The sequence below is a fragment of the Homarus americanus genome, unplaced genomic scaffold, assembly GCF_018991925.1.
Source record: "Homarus americanus isolate GMGI-L3 unplaced genomic scaffold, GMGI_Hamer_2.0 scaffold16712, whole genome shotgun sequence".
Lineage (NCBI taxonomy): Eukaryota > Metazoa > Arthropoda > Malacostraca > Decapoda > Nephropidae > Homarus > Homarus americanus.
Genome location: NW_024757794.1, coordinates 466,035 through 485,946, shown reverse-complemented (window position 1 = coordinate 485,946; position 19,912 = coordinate 466,035). Strand labels below are relative to the sequence as shown.

Here is a 19,912-nt window from a genome sequence, read left to right as displayed (position 1 = left end):
GGCGGTAATCACTAATACAGAGATAACAAAATGATTTAGACTGGAGAAAATATCCACTTGGTTCATTCATGGTGACGGCTGAGTACTGTAGTGTCAGCGTATACGCCAAAAGTCCGACTGTATAATTACCCCGCGTCATCAATACACTCATGCGTGAGGTAACCCTCCGTGGTGCATGTTGTTATGTGACCCCGGGGAGCTGAGGGAGCATATATGAACACCCAAGAGAGAGCCAGTACATGTGTTTCATTAATACTGTAGTAACCAACGTCATCACAGAGAGAGAGAGAGAGAGAGAGAGAGAGAGAGAGTGTCTTTGGATTTGGCCAGACAGTTATGTTTAGTTGTAATGTAATCACAAACTCTGAAATTCAGCTGACAATTACTGCAGTTGGTTAGATGGGGGATTTTACAGTAGCACTTACAGTTGCGGTACGACCTACGGCAGAACACGGTCTAGTCAATGTTCAGTTTAGCTCCGCAACACCCGTGCATATTGTTGTACGGGTTGTAGAGGTATTTCAGTGTACAATATAGATCCTGAAATGTAAATCTGAAGGTGGAACACGGAATAAATCTGAAGGTGGAACACGGAATAAATCTGAAGGTGGAACACGGAATAAATCTGAAGGTGAAACACGGAATAAATCTGAAGGTGGAACACGGAATAAATCTGAAGGTGGAACACGGAATAAATCTGAAGGTGGAACACGGAATAAATCTGAAGGTGGAACACGGAATAAATCTGAAGGTGGAACACGGAATAAATCTGAAGGTGGAACACGGAATAAATCTGAAGGTGGAACACGGAATAAATCTGAAGGTGGAACACGGAATAAATCTGAAGGTGAAACACGGAATAAATCTGAAGGTGGAACACGGAATAAATCTGAAGGTGGAACACGGAATAAACCTGAAGGTGAAACACGGAATAAATCTGAAGGTGGAGAACAGAATAAACACGATTGAAAGTGATTTATGAAGCAAAAAACACCAATCTTAACCTAACCAAAATTTTAAGTGAATTATATAAAGTTGATGATTTGTGTCAATGTTTTAAGAGAAAATACAGATACAATATAACAAAAACACATACAATATTAACTAACCTGGGATGTGTGCGTGTACAGGAGGGAGGGCGAACAGGGGACCAGCTACCAGTATCACCACCATCCCTGGCCACCACATCTCGTCCCTCATTACTCATCACTCACAACTCACTTAATATCCTCATGGGTTTTCATAGCACTCATAGATCTCTCATGTTTGGTTATGTTAGTTTTTAGTTTAGTTTGGGTTAGGTTAGGTTATGCTAGGTTAGGTTAGGTTAGCATCTGTTATCGATCAGCTAATTAGGTAAGCGAAGCACCATATTGCAAACATGGTTACGTGTATTGTTATTTCTTGTTAGTGATAAACACAGTATGTATAAAACACACACACACACACATAATATATTACCTATATATACACACATGACCTTTCCTCGGTGTACACATTTTCATTATTAAGTCGTACTACAGACTCTACAGATTTTATCAGTTACAATAATAAAAAAAACACTGTCAAGGCCAAATATGTGCTGTTGATGTTGGTTGAAAGATGTTGAGGGCCAGCCAGGAATATAGAGCGAGTTGTTACCATCACCATCACCACTACACAGGTGAGCCAACACATGCTGCTCCCCCCACCACGTTACCCAAACTGTCGTACCGCATACATTATCCTCCAAGTGAGCAAAATATCTAATGTTAAATGGAATACCACGATCGAGGAAAAGAAAATGTCTAAATATTTATCTAGGAAAGTCGTCCATGTTAATTTGCATTAGTTCATTATGTACAAAGACAGTGCAGGTATACATGTAATGGTAAACAATAAGTTGATTCAATTAAGGACAGAATGAGAAAGCCGTTTTATACATGTTTCCATTAATCTTTAATTTCCATAACTTCACACTACAAAATCCTACCAAATATACCCTTACCTAGCCATAATGCATCATCTAGTATAAGCTAGGATTGATATGTCTTATTTGAATTACAAAAAATATAAATAGTTTACCGGTGATATTCGTGGGACATCTTTAACATTAGCAACTTGCAATACCTGAAATCAATGTGTTTCTGACCATTATTCATTCTCATATAATATTCCTTGTGATTGTTACACTATATGCTCACATTTTCATTACCCATGATATTGTTATTATATTAGGTGTCTACGTGCTGTTAATATTATAGATACCATAAAGACGTGAACACTTCGTACGTCAACAACTGATTGAAGTTGTCGACGCTATAATGTTACTTATTACTACGCTTTAACAATTAACAACTAATATTAGTAATTAAACATTTCAACCAGTAATTAAAAACTGAGAGAACTTTCTGTGAATTACTGATACAACCTGATAAATATGGCAATTATACTTTATTCATATTTTTAATTAGGGAAGCTTAAGCAAAGATATTCACAGTAACTTAAAATATTTTGGAGTAGAGGAGAAGTGTAAGATCAAGAGGCGTCATTATCTACTGGTGATAACTGGGTCGATGGGATATAGGTAGAGGGAGGAAGGGATGGAGATTGATATTCTAGGAGATAAAGGAGGAAGGAGAGAGGATAAACATTCATAGTGGAGGGAAGGAGACTAAATATACTGTACATAATGGAAGTGGAACAGGGAGATGGCCAGAATCATAACCAACTAAGAATACCACTAAAGCCATGCATTATATGTTTCTCCTAGATAACACAAACTCAAACTAAACATAAACTAAGCCAATGGTACCAAGAATAATTTTAGTTAAGGTAGAATTTAGCTGATATGTGTGACTTTTAAAAATAATTACATGGTTGTGAGAGGAGGAGAGGTGGGTGTGTTTGGGAGGGTAACCTAGCAACGGCGTCCCGGCTGCTCCCACCTGTCGGGCACCTCCCTCGCTTACGCCCCAGACACTGATGAGTAATTTCCTTTGAGGTGTTTATTTGCCGTACTTCTCTTGAATCACTCCTTATTCTTCTCTTATACAAACTAGGTAACTGAAGACATTGTAATCTTACTTGCAATGCTTCATATCAATTGACAATACACACTAAGTTGAACTACCATTTCAGGACAGTATAAATACACATAAAAAATTCATCTTCTTCAATCAGATAAACTATTAAAATTACAAAAGTTTATTGACCAGTTATTATTATTATTTGTTTCATAAGTGTAATTAAAAACTTGTCACATCTGAAACTCGTTTAATAATGTTTAATAATAACAATAAAATAAGAGGTTCAATATCTGAGGGTAAAACCAACTTGAATCTTTATATAAAACTTTGACTAATAAACAATTTCATCATCAACATCACTTTAAGTTTTGAACAATATAATTTTGATGACTTAAAAACAAAAATAATAAAAAGGTTGAACTATGAAAGGAAGAGTGCTTATAATAACAAATAAACAGTTGTCAATACACAGAGGTAATCTAAGAGTCTATGTTCCATAATAAAATATCACAGGGTTCTCAAGTTTTCTTATAATATACACATTAATTAAAACAAAAATGATGAAAAGTTTGGGTTCCACAGTAGTTACAGAGGGACCACCACGAGGGGTTAAAGCATGTGGCTCCTCTGTGCTTGATTCTCAGGTTAATATCAGTTAAACTTTTTCATTTCATTTATTCATTTTGCATATATATATATATTGGTGATGATTAACGATGACTGCCTCTATTAGTATATAAGCAATTATTATACTTTGTCTATTTATCAGGCAATAAATAAGTGATGTTTTGTTTAATTTAGTTTGCATATACAGTACAGTATTATCACTTCATAGGGATGACTCCTTTAGGAAAAACAAATAAAGGTCTGGATGTACAGCAAGAGCCTTCACCAGAATGTAATAAAATACACTCAATTAGACGATGCTGTCCTCGAATTTATCCTGTAGTGATCCCTGATATATTATACTCTGGCCAAATTAATAACACGAACAGAGAAGCACCAGTCATCCGAGAAGTTTTATAACTTCAATATTAGAAATACGAAAGTTTTGTTAAATGACTCAGTTTCTGGTAAACAAGACTTAACAACCGGTCCTTCCTGGCACAGAGTTAGTGTGTATGTTGAAAGGAAACCATGCAAGCACTAGCACCTGTTAGTGCGGTATGAGGAAGTGTCAAGTGTTACCCTATGAGACTGGAATTTTATCTATTTTTTTACACCCAGCAGAGCCACATAGGGTGGACCCACAGGCAGGAGACAGTAAGGACAAACATTAAGGTTCAGTTTGCTCACATAATGGTTATCAGTGAGGTAATGAGGGGAGATAAACATGTGTCACTGCCAAGAAATTCAATATCTGGTGCAGTACAATAAAAGATAATTAAGTTATATTCTTCTAATGACACTTAGTAAATACGGTAGTTTATTATAGTTATAAACAAAGAGCGGGAATGATATTTGAGGGTTGGTGGTCCAGCAGCAACGTGTGTATCTCTCATTGATATGTCTTGGGTTCAATCCCCGACCCAGGACAGCTGTGAGAAGGGTACAGTACTATCCAGTGTGACACTACCAGACATGGCAGGTTTTCTCTCGGTACTACAGTTTCCTCCTGTACTAAGTCTTGTCAATAAGGGTCATAGCACGGGAAAAAGAACAGACCAACTGCCCAAGTGGCTAGTGAGCTGATAAGTGGTGAAATGATAAAGTATAAAATAAAATAAACATGGTAAACAATTTTTGTTAGCTGTATCTTTTCCCTTAAAGCCTAATACCATAATGTTTCCATATATTGAACAGTATATTTAACTATACATAACACTGCTAGAGCCATTTCTAAAAAAATAAAATAAGGGCTATACCTGTACTTGCTTGACTCTCGACCCACTTGTTTGAGGGCCTCAAAATTTATAATATCAAATGCTACTGCACATTACTTTTAATATCATTTATAGTGGATGAACCTTGGGGTCAGGAACCACTGAAAGTAATCTTTATAAAATAAGGAACCAGATTTTAGAGTCAGTAGGAGTTAGTCGTAGGGACAGTGGCCATCATCAGTAGAAGTTACCATAGGTGTAGGGACAGTGGCCATCATCAGTAGAAGTTACCATAGGTGTTGGGACAGTGGCCATCATCAGTAGAAGTTTTACATTCTTTACATTCCATTTTTACACATATGGGGGATGAAGGGTAAGATCCTTAACCACAGGTTTAGCATTAATAATATTTTAGGAAATTTTTTTTTGGAGATCAGACACTTCCACATTAGGCCTAAAATAAAAAGGTGTCACATCAACCCTAGTCACATCTGCTACAAACGTCTGTATGTTTCACACACAAAATGTTTATCCACAATACAAAAATATTTTTTACAAAACAATACTGTACATTTTACTGGTCTCAGATTTTCCATTTATTATTAACCAGATTGATGAACCATAATCAATTTAATCACAAATAAAACAATTCTGAACAGCACCAAGACAATGAAATATTCCTATAATGTAAATGAACCAAGACAATTAAATACAGTATTTGTATTATTTATGTAACAAAACCAAGACAATTTTTCAACCTTCATGATCAACAATACAGTACACACACACACACACACATATGGACCCCATGACTTCTTCCTGGCTTGACTCCGCATTAACAGTACTCTTACATAAATCTTCCTACTAAATAAGTAGTAGTTCACACACAATCACCAGACAAAGCTACAACTTACAATATTATCCCATGAATCAGTCACTACCTGTCAGAGGCCCTACATGCAGTCACTTGGGCTAAGCCGCTTAACTTGGTGGAAAATATTTTGAATAAATCGATAGAGTTTGATATATTATGGTTATATAGCAACCTGTATTGATGCCACATAGACATATAGAAAAATAGATAGAAAAATAATTAGAGAGACAGAGATACAGTACATACAGACACTCATATATAGAAAGATACATATAAATAAGCGTACATTCACACACAGACGAACATTAATGTGTGATAAGCAAATGTGTATGGAGGGAGATGACTCAATGCAATGGTACATTAGTTCAGATGTCTTGATAAATAATCTAACAAGAAAATATAAGGTTTTCCTTCAAAGAATATAATGACTATAAAGTAAACACAATACATTTCACCAACTTTGAGTTTAACAAAGAACTCCAATAGAATATTCTAAATTAAAAATTCTATAATATTGTAAACAATTATATCATGACAAAGTTTTAAGAAGATTTTAAGTAAAAATTTCAGCCATTACCCAGGAATTGTTTTTACTGTAATGTGGTGGAGAATTAGACTGCCAGTTGTTGGGGTAGATGCTGGTAAACAATAACAAAGGTCTTAATACTTAACACCTAAATAAGGGAGTTATAATCTCTTCTCCACAGCTGTAGTTATCTACTAACATATATTTCATCCTTTTTAAAGAGTAGTAACATTAGGCAAGAAGAGTTAGCTTATCCTGGGGTTTGATGTGGATGTTGGGCAGGTCAGTAGACACCAGCCCTCCTTCCCTCCCTGGTTGTGGTATTAACCACATGTTTCAAGGACTGGAAGTACCGTACAGTGTTACCAACTAAGCCATGGACCACCTTTGTTTTCAGAGATGAGCAGAGTTATGGGGGATAGCTACATTCTTTAAGGCTTTATCCCCAAAGGCTAAAATGAACAGTACAGTACTGTACCTGTATTTCATTATTACAGAAAATTGCATTTAAATATATTTGTACTCCAATTAAGTTACTAATCATGCATACCATACACTATGACAAATAAAGCTTTAATTTTTTACATTTACAATGTAAGTTTTGATACTTGAATTTGTAGTCAAATCAACAAATACCAGTATATCACAAAACTGCCACATACCATAATTATTACCTCATATAAGACGCTCTGGGCAACAGTGACGAATACACCAGGATCATTTTTTGAGATAGAATAATCACGGCCAATATTAGCATCATATATTATCCGTGCACAGTACAGCACAGTAATATATCTCCCTCACCCATGAAACGGCGACGATGAAACTGGTGTCAAGAGATATGAAATTTAGTCTACGTTTAGGGATATGTTTTCTGTAATTATTCAAAAAGATGATTTGGGAGTATCTGTCACTGTTTCCTCGAGCACCTCATACAAATCATCTGTTTTTACATGAAATTATAGATAAAGGCATAAAAAACTATTCCTTAACTTATGTACACAAGTTGTCAGTCGATTCCTGCTTCCGTCTTGCTTCCTGCCGTGCACACCTGGGACATTTGCTGCTGCGAGAGGTGTAACACAGGTGATGTAAGACCGTGGAGCAGCCGGTACACACGACAACGCCGCCATCAAAGGGGAAAATTATCTCACTCCCGTCACATAATTCACAAATGTATCCCTTCCCCTGGCACACCTGAAGAACAAAAATATTCGTTTGAATAAATCTTGCATACTAATGAAAAATACTACAGTATACTCCCAATATCAAAACAATCTTCATTTTAACAACATGTTAGAGCAAAATATATTATGATAAAACGTGTATCTATATATCTATCCATGTGTCAATTATTTATGCTCCTCTTCCACATACATATCAAGCAGGTCAAGGGTACAGAGGTCTCAAAGAACTAGGGTGAAATAAAAAGAAAAAAATATATATTACAATACAAGTGTTCGTAAGTAACAGAAAAGAGTTTGGGCAACAAATAGAAATACCTACATGTAATGTACTCATATTCTTAACCTGAATATGCTGTAAATAAAATTAATTCTTAGCCACCACATCTGCTCTTCCACAGATTCCAACTGGACAAACTTCAAGTACTGTACTGTATGTGATCAATGTGAACTTCTAAACAATCATTTCTAAGCTCTATGTTAATATACAGGGAGTCTTATAGGCTGTACACCATAGAAAAGTTAAGGTTCTTTTTCTTGTCTTTTATGTGAGATAATTGATACAAGTCAACAAAGATGGCAGAGAAATTAACACAAGAGGAAAGAGTCAGTTTAATGTTCATGTACGAAAGGATAAAAGCTACTCACTGATCGGTTAAAAAAGAAAAAAGAAAATGTTAATTTTCCTTCAGTGTGTAACCTATGAGAACCCAAACAAGAAAAATAATTACCAAACACTCTTTCTTAATATGAGAAGAGAAACTATTGTGAATTTTCTTGAGGTACTCCACTAACACCCCGGAGTTGACATCCACCAGGTCTTGTAAGGAGAACATAAACGCGTTCTCCACAAAGTGTTGGCGTTCCTCTAGTTGCCGAAGCATCCGAGATTCTTGTGCAGTGCGACAAGTTCCCAAGTACTGCTTCATAACGAGAAGATCCTCCCGTAGTTTCTGAAAGAGACGGAGTATCAACACAGTATTATATTAACTTTCAAGTAAAATACCTATTTGTGAGAGACAATTATTACAGTAGAAGACAAAATACACCCCCCCCCACTTAATATTAGGGTGTTTAATGAATAGGTGTAATAAGCCAGGGTTCTTAATCTTCATGAGATTCATAATTGCTGGAATCTTCCCCTCTACTATACCTTCACTGTACTAAGTTCCTCAACAAACTTGAAGAGGTGAGGGTTTAGTTTCTCCATATGAAGTACTGGTCTGTTCTTCATCAGCAAGAGGAACTGCTTGGCCTGTCTGCTCACAAGTCGCTCTTCAAAATCCCAGTTGTGTATCACCCTCGCTGGCATTACCATTCGGGAGTTCCAGTGGCAGGCAGGGCAGTAATGTAGGCCCGTGTAGTCGCATCGTCTCGGTTCACACCAGGCATTTTCTGTCAGAATAAACAGGATGAGATGAGTTGCTTCACTGTGTGTACATCAACAGCCTAACACCCATTGTAATACTGTACCATTATCTACCATTGAACAACAGTGATTTTATATATAATATCCCACAGTTGATATCATTGTTTGGTGGCATAAACTGGTATCAACAGTGGGATATCATACACAACTACCGCCATACACCTGTTTACCCAAAACAACTTAACGCTGAAAAAGCAACCCCTCCGCTCCGCTCCCCTTCCCTTCCTCCTACTTATCTGATACAGTACAGTACTGGACTCTTCAGTATCTGCCAAATATCACAAAATAGCCAAGACCCAAGACCCTAGTTTAATATGCAATAGATTTTTTCATGACAAACATTTTATCTTACCACTGTATAATAACACTTTTGAAAATATCTCAAAATAGCTACTATACTGTACAATATATATCAATAATTCTGTAATTAATCTGAAATATATGAAAAGATAAATGTACATGCATTTACTATAGTTACAAACACTTAACTAAAAAGTCAACTAAAAAATAATGTGCCAAAAAGCTGTGCAGTAGCATGCTTAAAGGAAGAGCAACTTGTGATTGTTTTATTTGTTTTGCTTCACAATGTTTTAGCAATAACATACAGACTATCCTCAGGACAGTGGCATGCTGGCTTATAAGCTGAGGTCCTTGGAGCCTTCTTTGATGAGGACAGAGTTAAGCGAGTCACTACTATTTACCACCACAGGTACATCAACATGAACATAAAGCCGGAGTCACTGCCATCTTAACATACAGTACTGGGTGATTACAGATGATCTCAATTTAAAAATTTTATTATGAAAAGCTGTAAAAACTACAGCAAAAAACATGATATACTAGACAAGAACACATTTTTTGTATCCTTAAGAAGTTCAATGTGAGTTCATTTTGTGGCTCGGCAGATATTAAAGTGGTACTCTGTTTCCCTCCATACATTTTAGAGCATACAGTATCATATTAAACTTTTCTGACAGCCTCCTTCTGATTTCCCAAAGTTGCTGGCATTGGTAGAACAAAAACTTCCTTTATTTACATTCCCACACATGAAAAAGAAGCTTTGTTAGTTTTTCATGATAATTGTTTATAATCAGAAATATAATTTGTTATCACCCTGTACAGTACTGTATAGGAATCACCACAGAAGAAAAAATCACAGGCATGAACATCTAGTGAGGAGTTGTCAGTACATTCTATATAAACAATATCACAGTATCATTCATACATGTAAGTATTACTCAACAGATCAACATAAAAGCTGAAACTTGGTGACTAGGAGAAATACCATTTGTTATGCCCAATAAATCTTCAGAATGAGTTACTAACACACAAAACTAAACAATTTTTCTTCTAATTTTGATGATGACATACAAGTATACTGTACTGTATTACCAAGGCAATAATATTTTCAAAACAATGAACTGAAACTCACATGACAGCAGTGCACACCTGAAGACCTTCTTCTGTGGTAATTTTAGTCATGGAAATGCCAAACATGGTGCATTTACCAACCTCTTTGCTCATATAAGCGATGAACACATTTCAAATATTGTTTAATTTTACATTAACTATCTCCTCACCCAAACAACAGTTACTTCACTCAGTAAATCTTGAAAAGTAGGACCTTAGCTTGATACTTTTGCTCAACTCTTGGTATAGCAAAATTAGCTGATGTCAGGTACAGTAACTCTATAACCATACAGGTAAATCAGAGACCCAACATGCAAAGTTAATTTAAACATCACAATTGTATGGAGGAAGTTTGTCACTGATCCTAAGAAGTAAACCAACAAATGAGTGGAAATTATAGTGAATTACTGCAGGTGATGAGGAGTAAGAATACTACAGTTCTCTTAAACTACTGTTGACAACAAAAATCACCTCACAGTGTATTTGGATGGAAAACTTAATGCAGTAAAGTCTGTTTTTGATACTGATGATGACAACTTGATGAACATGACACTAAACTTGATGAACATGACACTAGGGGTAACCATTTGCTTTCTGACACTGTGTGGGAGAGTTAAAATGCAAAAAAAAAAAAAAAAAAGATGAATACTGTATAATATTAATTGACTCATTGGACAAAGTGAATAAATATAAAGTGTGGAAGACATTGATACAGTCCAACAAAATATACTTTCAGGATATACATGAATGTGGTGATGTAGGTTTTATGAAGTAGATGCCTTGAGCCTTGATGTAGAAGCAGAACATCACAACAGCTAGGATGAATGAATTACTGACAGCAAATAGGAAAGAGTCAGGTCATGTGAATCCCAGAGCATCATATTGGGAAACATCTTTATATAAAAAAAAAAAAAAAAAATCCAGAGCTTTAAGTATTTAATCTACACACTATAAATGAAGATGAAATTATGGATAATAAAACAGAACAAAAGATCAAGGAAACTGGAACTAAGATTGTGGTGCAATAAGACCAGCTGGAGGGGACAAAGCTGGGTCACATGTCCCACTCATTCATACATCACACAGTGTACAGAATGTTCACATTACAACTATGAAAATGTTTTCTCTAACGATATACACAAGGTTGTAACTTTTATGTTTAGTAAGGCTAAAACATTATTTAATACAAGATCATTCTAAAGCCTACATCAATCAACTGTCAAGAGATATTAAAGAGGTTTGTTGTTGAAAATTGCTCAAGCCTTGGAAGAGAGAGTGCAGTCAGTCACAGAGAGAGAACTGTACATCACTTATGAGTTTATACCTTTCTTGAAGGGGTCACCAAGGCATGAAACACCCCTTGGATGGGCTAAAACATAAAACACAAGTCATTAGTCACACATAAACCAATGTAAAATATTTGGACGAGCACCACAAGAGGTACTCTGGAAATGTCAGAAAAAGATAAAGAAGTGGGGCTTATGAACCAGTTAATGCTTCAATATATTCTCTGTAGTGTGAGTATAATTATGAGTCAAAGAAACTTACTGTTAATAAATAATTAGGGAATAATCAAATATGTACAGTGTGTTGTAGAGGCATAATTAATCCCTGGACCTGTACACAGAGCCAGACCTAAACTTTTAAATAACAACAACAAGTATGGACAGGTTACAGCTGATTATGTTAAAGGTAAGTTGTTAGATGACATTTGATTATATTACAGGTTGGTTAATTTATGTTACATTTGGTTAGGTTAAGAATAGGTTACATTATTTTATATCTAATTTTGTTATGGGTAGCTTAAGTTAAATTACATTTGATTATATTAAGGGTTGGTTAATCTAGGTCAGGTTAAGAAAGACAGACAGACAGTATGTTTAGGCTAAATGTGGTTTGTGCTAGCTTTAGTTCCAGGTCTCAGGATTAGTATATTAAGTCACAAACACTACTGTACCTCATATACTTTCAAAAACTTCAATAAGTATTTACCAGATTACCTCCACCTAGCATGAACTCCTTTACTCTACCTTTAAACTACCTATCTATTATAACTTTAAAACCTAACCTAACCTCCACAGAGTCCTAGATCAGAGTATTATCAAGACCTCAAACTTACTCGGTGCAATTTTCTTAAGGGGGATCATCTGTGTAGTAGTTCATGGTATAATTCTGTACAAAATCAATAAGTACTCCAGTCTATACAGTAGTTTTCATCTCCACTGTATTGAGCATCAGATAAGAGCCACAACACACACTCATCTCCTCCTTAGTTTGATGGTTTTATTTTGCATTACTTTAGGGGCCCACAATATGAAGGGTCACTCAGTTTATTTTACTGATTACACCTAAATTAAAAAAGCCTCTGTCCTAAGTCTCTGGGTTATCTATACCACGCAGCATCAGGGATAATCACAGAAAAATTTCAAGGCTGGTGGCATCCAATGTTGTGATGGCACAGACAAACGTCATACAATTGGTTCCTCGATAAACCAACAGGACAGATGACACCTGGCAGATACTGTACTGGAGTCTTCTGTCTAAAATTTATGGTCACCCTGTATTTTATTTTATGAATCTTGCAATACAGTAGACCAGAACTGTACCACTATATTACAAAACCCAGTGTAGTGAGATAGACATGAGACATGAGATTCCCACAAGCATGAACCTTTGTAATGATCCCTGAACACCAAATGGACAACCTCCATTCTAGAGTTTGTACAATATTACAGTCTTAAACAATACAAAAAATACTGTAGTACACATTATCCTAATCTTACGACAATCTGAATCAGAAAGCTCCATTACACAACAGAGTACTTCTGTAAATACAATACAATACAGTACATATTTTAAGTAATGGGTACAAATTATGTTACACTACACTGGTCTAAAATACTGTGCAGTTTTTTCCAACATAATATTCTAGGGTTTCTAATTCTACTTCTGTACAACAATAAAAGTAACCAGGTATGAGAAGCATTATGTTAGAATCCTCTTTTTCATTTTTAATATTCTTGTCCATAAATACAAGTAAAAATAAGGTATACAAAAGGGATGTTTATCATGTACTGTACAGTCACTTCTCACCAACACACTCCCACCTTCACCAACACACTCCCACCTTCACCAACACACTCCCACCTTCACCAACACACTCTCACCCTCACCAACACACTCCCACCTTCACCAACACACTCCCACCTTCACCAACACACTCCCACCTTTACCAACACACTCCCACCTTCACCAACACACTCCCACCTTCACCAACACACTCCCACCTTCACCAACACACTCCCACCTTCACCAACACACTCTCACCCTCACCAACACACTCTCACCATTACTAAAACAGTCTCACACTCACCAACACACTTGTGAAGTTTGTGTACACTGTAAACCAATGAGACAAGTTTTGGCTCCTTGGGTACTGTTTCCCGGATGTCTCGAGACCCTTTGATTGATTCCACATGGCTTTAATTGGTCTGATGTCAACTATTATGAGTGGCAGTAAGTATATTGCTACCTGAGGACCAGTCACTGCCCCACGTGGACACCACACCACACCACACCACCCAGTGTCTTGTACTGTAACACTACACTACCCGGTGTCTCCATGACCACATGAGGTCAGGTCCTTCATATCAACACCTATGGACGAGTTACTGCACCACGTGGCCTATGTGACCTCGCACAGTATGGCAAAGAGACCAGCTCGGGCCATCAGCTGTAAACTATAATTTATATGTTCAATTCATGTTCCTTCTTCTTTTATTAATAAAACTTTTGTTAAACGACCCACCCACCCCATGTCTCTGTATATAATAAGTCATTTCTGTCCAATGTGTATTTTCAGCCTTTTGGCTTCTGAACCTTTTTAATAAACCATTAATTATTAATTATTATTATTTATTATTAGTAACAATAAAATCATACACAAGGAACAAAGGGATAAAGAATACTGAAAATCAAATAACATATCTTATACACAATTCAGATTCAGATGTTTTATTTAGAACCATAAATACAATTTACGACTGAATAAAATATCTGAATGTAAATAACAAATGAATAAAAGGATTCTACCATAACAACTCCAGTACCTTATCATATAGCAAGTACTGAGTATCAATACCTTGACATCTTAACTTCCTTCCTTTCTTTGTTATTACAGTGTACTCTGAAAAAATCAAAATGGAAAATTAGATCAACAAACCAATGATCTACAGCAAAACATGTAAAACGCATGTGCAAGGCGTGCACACACACACACACAAGCGCATAATATTTGCATAAAAAAAGCAATCAGTGCTAAATTATGGGCAAAATCAACTAAAACAAACAAAAAATATATTGAGCAAATCATGATAAAAAAAAAGATGGGGAGGAGAGGGGTAACTAAGAACTAACAGTTGGTACTACTTGCTCAAACTCCCCTCAGACATATCAGGCATTTAAAACTCTCCCTGTCAGTACATGCCATTATGACTGTCAACTGAATGAGGAATTTTTGGCCATAGACATTAAGGAATAAAGGGAATGATGTATAAATTAAAATAGGAGGAATACAGATTAAGTTCAAGATGAAGTACTGTGGCAGACATAGAGAGTTGCGGGTCTCTTGTATAGGGAATAATCACCAATATGTGGACTGTATTATTACATAAATAATTATCAGACTTAAACAAAAATTCATACATTTTTTACTAATTATGGACACTATTAATTTCATTTTCAATTATAATAATTTATTTTTCACTGACACATCTAATACAGGTATCCCTCACTTAATGAATGGGTTAGGTTCCTGGAAACCCATAAATTGGGTGAAATATTGAATCTCAAATCACAGAACAAGTGAAGATTTCTATCTGCTTATTGCCAGGGTTGACTTTGGAAGAGATTTAAATCAAAGAAATCTTAATATTTTGGATAATATTAGTAGCACCTTATGAATACATTAATACACGGGAGAGTGTAAGTGTAATAGTTAAACAGAGGTAACATGGGAGTGTAAAAGGGTGATAGTTATTGTACTGAGGAATGAATCAAACAGTTAACATTAAATCAAGCTAACGTACATGAAACCCAGGAAAAATGTCATGCAACACAACAGTACCACACATTTATCTACGCAGAGCCTTAGCAAGGATTTCACACACGATTATCATACAACTTAACACTGTAATATCAATCATTGTGTCATACAACCTGATGTAGTTTTATATACAGTATACAGTAATGTAAAATACAAGACAAAATCACCAAATACTGTAAAATAAAACCATGATCTATCTACAACATTGAAGTTATTGAATTTTAAAATGAGTCAGATAATTTATGGATATCCTATTTTACTTTAGGACCGGGACTAGAGGGAACACACCCGTTATACCCACTAGTGAAACAGTACAAAGAAGTATTTATAATTCAGATTCTGCTATAAATTTTTTCTAAACAATTTTGTCCCTTAAGTTTACAAGTTGGAGCAAGAAGATTACAAAAATCCTTCTGATAATAACAGGTCAGGTCTACATCACCAGCATAATACTACACAAGTAATAAAGAAAACTATGTAGAAATCCTTACTAAGACTCAACAACTACAACAAACAACACTTAATATAACTCACTGTTGGTGATCAGTATCTTGCACTCTGCACACTTGTAGTTCTGTGCTGACAACCCAACCTCAGGACAGATGCGTAAGATGTAGCAAGAATCTTCGTTCACCCTCACACTGGCACATCTCCTCTGGATGTTTTCCACACATCGGCCGTGACAGCGGTACTCACACACTGTAAATTAGGGATAATATTGTACGTGTATTATAAAGAGAGAGGACAACCGACACTAAGAAAGGGACGAGGCGGCGCTGCTCTTGATACTGCTCACTCTGCACCATAGTGGGTAAAGTCTTGTAACATGCCTGACCTTCACTACTGTGTTCTAAGATCAATCCCTGGTCTGGGACAGATGTGAGAAGGGTGTTATCCAGCGTGATCTTACCAAACATGGCAGGTTTTCTCTAGGTACTCCAGTTCCCTCTTGTTCTAACACTGGATAATAAAGGTAATAACAAAGAACAGTCCAACTGCCCAAACAGTAAGTAAATCGGTTAGGTGGTGAATTAATAAATTAAAATTAATATTAAAATTAATTCTGTAATACCAGACATTCATGTACTATCGTCAATTTATAGACAAGTTCGGAAATTTTTTAGATAAAATTGATGTCGTCAAAAGCATACAGTATTTACTATGAGGCAACTTACAGACACATATATAAGATATATGGATGACTCCCCATATGATCTGCGCACACTTGTCACAATACTGTTTTGATGTTCGAGTTAATGGAGGCTTCTGAGGCTGTAGCTGATGACTCATGCGGAAAAGCACCCCAGTGGAGGCGATCTGAGAGGCATCGTGGGTTTCCTGTTATGTAAGACCAAAACATAAATTACAGTTCTATATAAGCTGATTAAAACTAACACCCTTTATGATTTGAGGGCTAGCAACACCAAGCTGAAAAGAATAAGCTTAGCCCTGGGGTACCAACATGACTGATGGCCAGCTCAGCACACACTAATACTGTACAACCTAACAACCCATCAATCCTGCCTGTCTGAGTCTGTGTATCATAGAGTGGGAGTCCAGAGTGATTTTAATGAACCATGATGCCAAAAAATTATAATATAAAATTCATAATGAAGTCCAACACCCAACCATTCTAGAGCTTTTTTTATCTCTTTCTAACCATCTCTAGCTAAGTAGTGTACCTGTATAACTAAAACCCATAACAATCATTGTGAAAGATACTTTTTCCCTCCAAGTGTCACACCAAAAACAATGTTATGTACGCCAGAGTCAAACCTGTAGCCGTAGTCTGAGCTGTATGAGCTTGTGAACGAGGGCTCGTCTCCTGGTGGTGGACTCCTCACACTGCAGGATCAGTAACTTACACTTCTCAATGCTCCTCTCCAGTGTCTCTTCACTCATACAGAGAAAATTGTCCTGAAATTTAAAAAAAAAATTAAAACTCCATAAATGTCAAAGCACAATTCATATTTAAATGTTCGGTTGTTTTATTACTGCATAAATACTACAATTACTATACTGTACTGTATTAGATAATAATGAAAATGATATTCCCACTACAGTAAACATTGAAGACTACTGTACTGCATCAACCAATATTTATACACAATACAGGACAGTTTTCTGGTTCTTAGTCAATAAAACTTCACCAACTCTTACATCACCCTCAGAGGCCTTTCTCCAGGAGAGTGTTTCACATAGGCTTGGTTACTAATAAGTACTGTACAGGTAATATTAAATCAACCAATAATGATCGTGAATGTACTGTACAGTACTATATATATCAGTAGTTCTCTTCCTTCTCAACCACCACAAACCTCTGGCTGAGAGAAGTGATCCTCCGTCAGTCCAAGTTCATCATTTATGGCAGCTTCCTCCTCGGCTGTTTCAGAATCAGTTCCAGGGCTCCTGATAAATAGATGAAAAAAATGGTAAATTCAGCTTAGAGAGTTACAAGGCTTTAGATACAGGTTGCACTTTAAAAATCTGGAATGCTTGGGACCAAAGTTATTTCGGCAAGGATAAATTTTTTTTTTAACTGAAGGACATTATTAAAAAATCTAATACAGTAGTGTATTTCACAAAGTATTGAATAAAATACTGTATGATAATTACAAACTAATACAGGTTGAAACTCTCTAGTCCATCCCTGACCGATGCCAAACCACGTACATTGCCCCTCAAGAACCCTCTACCTCTCACAATAATGCCATTGTAATGTGTTAAGTAACCACAGCCATCTAGGAACACACACACACACACACACACACACACACACACACACACACACACACACACACACACACACACACACACACACACACACACACCACGGGGCTAAATAAGTGTTGAAGATAGACAAGGTGGTGTGATGTACAGCATATACACTATACAGTACAGTACAATGAGGGAGATTCTTCATTGCTCTTCATGCCAGCCCTCCCATATTGTACTGGCAAATAAAAGGGGTTACAAGAGATAAAATATGTCTCACTGGTCACAACTGGGGTTATCGGCAACAGGTGAGAGCATTGAGTTGCGTGGTGTTGCTGGGAGAACACCGGGACACTCCTCCTCTGTTACCATACTGTCGCAGTTTACAGGCGGGGAGGTGAGAAGGCGCTTCACTCCCGCCGTCACGTTGTGGACGGTATCTCCGACCCCATAGGAAACATTGTGAACCACTTCCCCCATTCCTGTAATGTGATGAAACATATAGATGGAAATGAAACAAGATCCTGGTTTAATTACATATTAAAACAATGAAAATATTGAGAAATGTAAATAGTTACAGTTTCATGGTCAGGTAAAGTGGATCTCAGGATGATTAGAGACTTCAGCTTATTTCTCCTGGTGATTAAACAACCTAATGATACCTGGGCAGTCAGGTTAAGTTTGTTAACATTAGATTAGGTTAAGTTTGGCTAGCTTAGGTTAGATTAAATGAGGTTAAGTTTGGCTAGCTTAGGTTAGATTAAAAGAGATTAAGTTTGGCTAGCTTAGGTTAGATTAAAAGAGATTAAGTTTGGCTAGCTTAGGTTAGATTGTGTTATGTTAGCAAGGGTATATAATCATCAGGTGTAATAAGCTTAGGTTCGTAATCTTCACAATATCCAGTGAGAATATAATACTAAAAATCTTACCTGATGTGACACTGTGAACAACATCACCCACACCATGAGTGACACTACACGCGACGTCTGACACCCCCGACACAACACTTGATATACAGATATTGGCAGTGTCGGTTACTGTCCATGTGCCGTCTGTCATCCTACGTAACCTGTGGACTAAAGGTAAAATGGTTGTTAGGTTAGGTTAGGTTAGGTTAGGTTGGGTTGGTTAGGTTAGGTTAGGTAAGGTTAAGTTGGGTTGGTTAGGTTAGGTTAGGTTAGGTTAAGTTGGGTTGGTTAGGTTAGGTTAGGTTAGGTTAGGTTAGGTTAGGTTAGGTAAGGTTAGATTAGGTTAGGTTAGGTTAAGTTGGGTTGGTCAGGTTAGGTTGTTGAAATTGTTATTCTGATGGTTTATTTAAATTTCCAAATACTGTAGGAGGATGACTGAAACGATAATTATTTATGCGTTAATTTCAATTCTCTGTATTCCCTCTACCTTAACGCCCTGATCACTAACACCCAATATTGTTAGTAATTAGAGGTCATATCTCCATAACGAACCATTAGTGACAGGTGTGGAGGTCAGATTAGCATGAAACAAAACAAAACACACCAGAACCTATTTTTTGTTGGTAAGTTCCATAGTTAACCTAAAACGAGTCATTACAGAGGTTTATAACAATGACCTAACAACACATAGCTACCTCTCCCTCTTGGCCCACCTTCAGCCTCACTACTGTATCATCACGTTACTTATTTATTTATCATTAAAACTGTATTAAAATAAGGTAAATGTCACCATAAATCACCATTAATACAGTAAGTGTTTAACAACCTCTACTATAGTTAAGTCTTGTTGCTATACACAGTTGTTATTGTTAATGTTGTTTGTTTACAGCTGACACACATATATTGTTAGTGTTATAAAACCTCCACGAAC

At 36.4% G+C, this 19,912-nt stretch overlaps 2 protein-coding genes across 9 annotated transcripts in view; both read right to left on the bottom strand.

Annotated features, from left to right (window-relative positions):
- The window catches only part of LOC121857795, a 31,033-nt gene extending 29,374 nt beyond the window's left edge, over positions 1-1,659 (bottom strand). For 3 of the 4 annotated variants that reach the window (XR_006087273.1, XM_042354012.1, XM_042354013.1), the window contains exon 1: positions 1,110-1,659. Coding sequence is in view for 3 of the 4 variants with exons in the window: in XM_042354012.1 (XP_042209946.1) it covers positions 1,110-1,200 (91 nt within the window). In the remaining variant the exon portion in view is untranslated. The remainder of the gene's footprint in view (positions 1-1,109) is intronic. The other variant, XM_042354014.1, reaches the window with a different exon arrangement.
- A 1,607-nt stretch (positions 1,660-3,266) lies between these two features.
- On the bottom strand, positions 3,267-19,887 carry LOC121857703 (differentially expressed in FDCP 8 homolog). 5 transcript variants are annotated; one of them, XM_042353787.1, is made up of 12 exons: positions 19,808-19,887; positions 19,003-19,149; positions 18,354-18,555; positions 17,677-17,767; positions 17,135-17,275; positions 16,534-16,696; positions 15,893-16,057; positions 14,396-14,440; positions 11,579-11,623; positions 8,569-8,810; positions 8,147-8,368; positions 3,267-7,428 (listed from the first exon to the last, which is right to left on the bottom strand). In XM_042353787.1, the coding sequence occupies exons 2-12, from the start codon at positions 19,130-19,132 to the stop codon at positions 7,225-7,227; spliced, it is 1,650 nt and encodes a 549-aa protein (XP_042209721.1). In that variant the 5' UTR covers positions 19,133-19,149; positions 19,808-19,887; the 3' UTR covers positions 3,267-7,224. The 5 variants fall into 5 exon arrangements, with proteins under 5 accessions (XP_042209721.1, XP_042209722.1, XP_042209720.1 ...); XM_042353788.1 differs by having other exon boundaries at positions 19,782-19,873; XM_042353786.1 differs by having other exon boundaries at positions 19,772-19,864.
- Between the last annotated feature and the right edge of the window lie 25 nt (positions 19,888-19,912).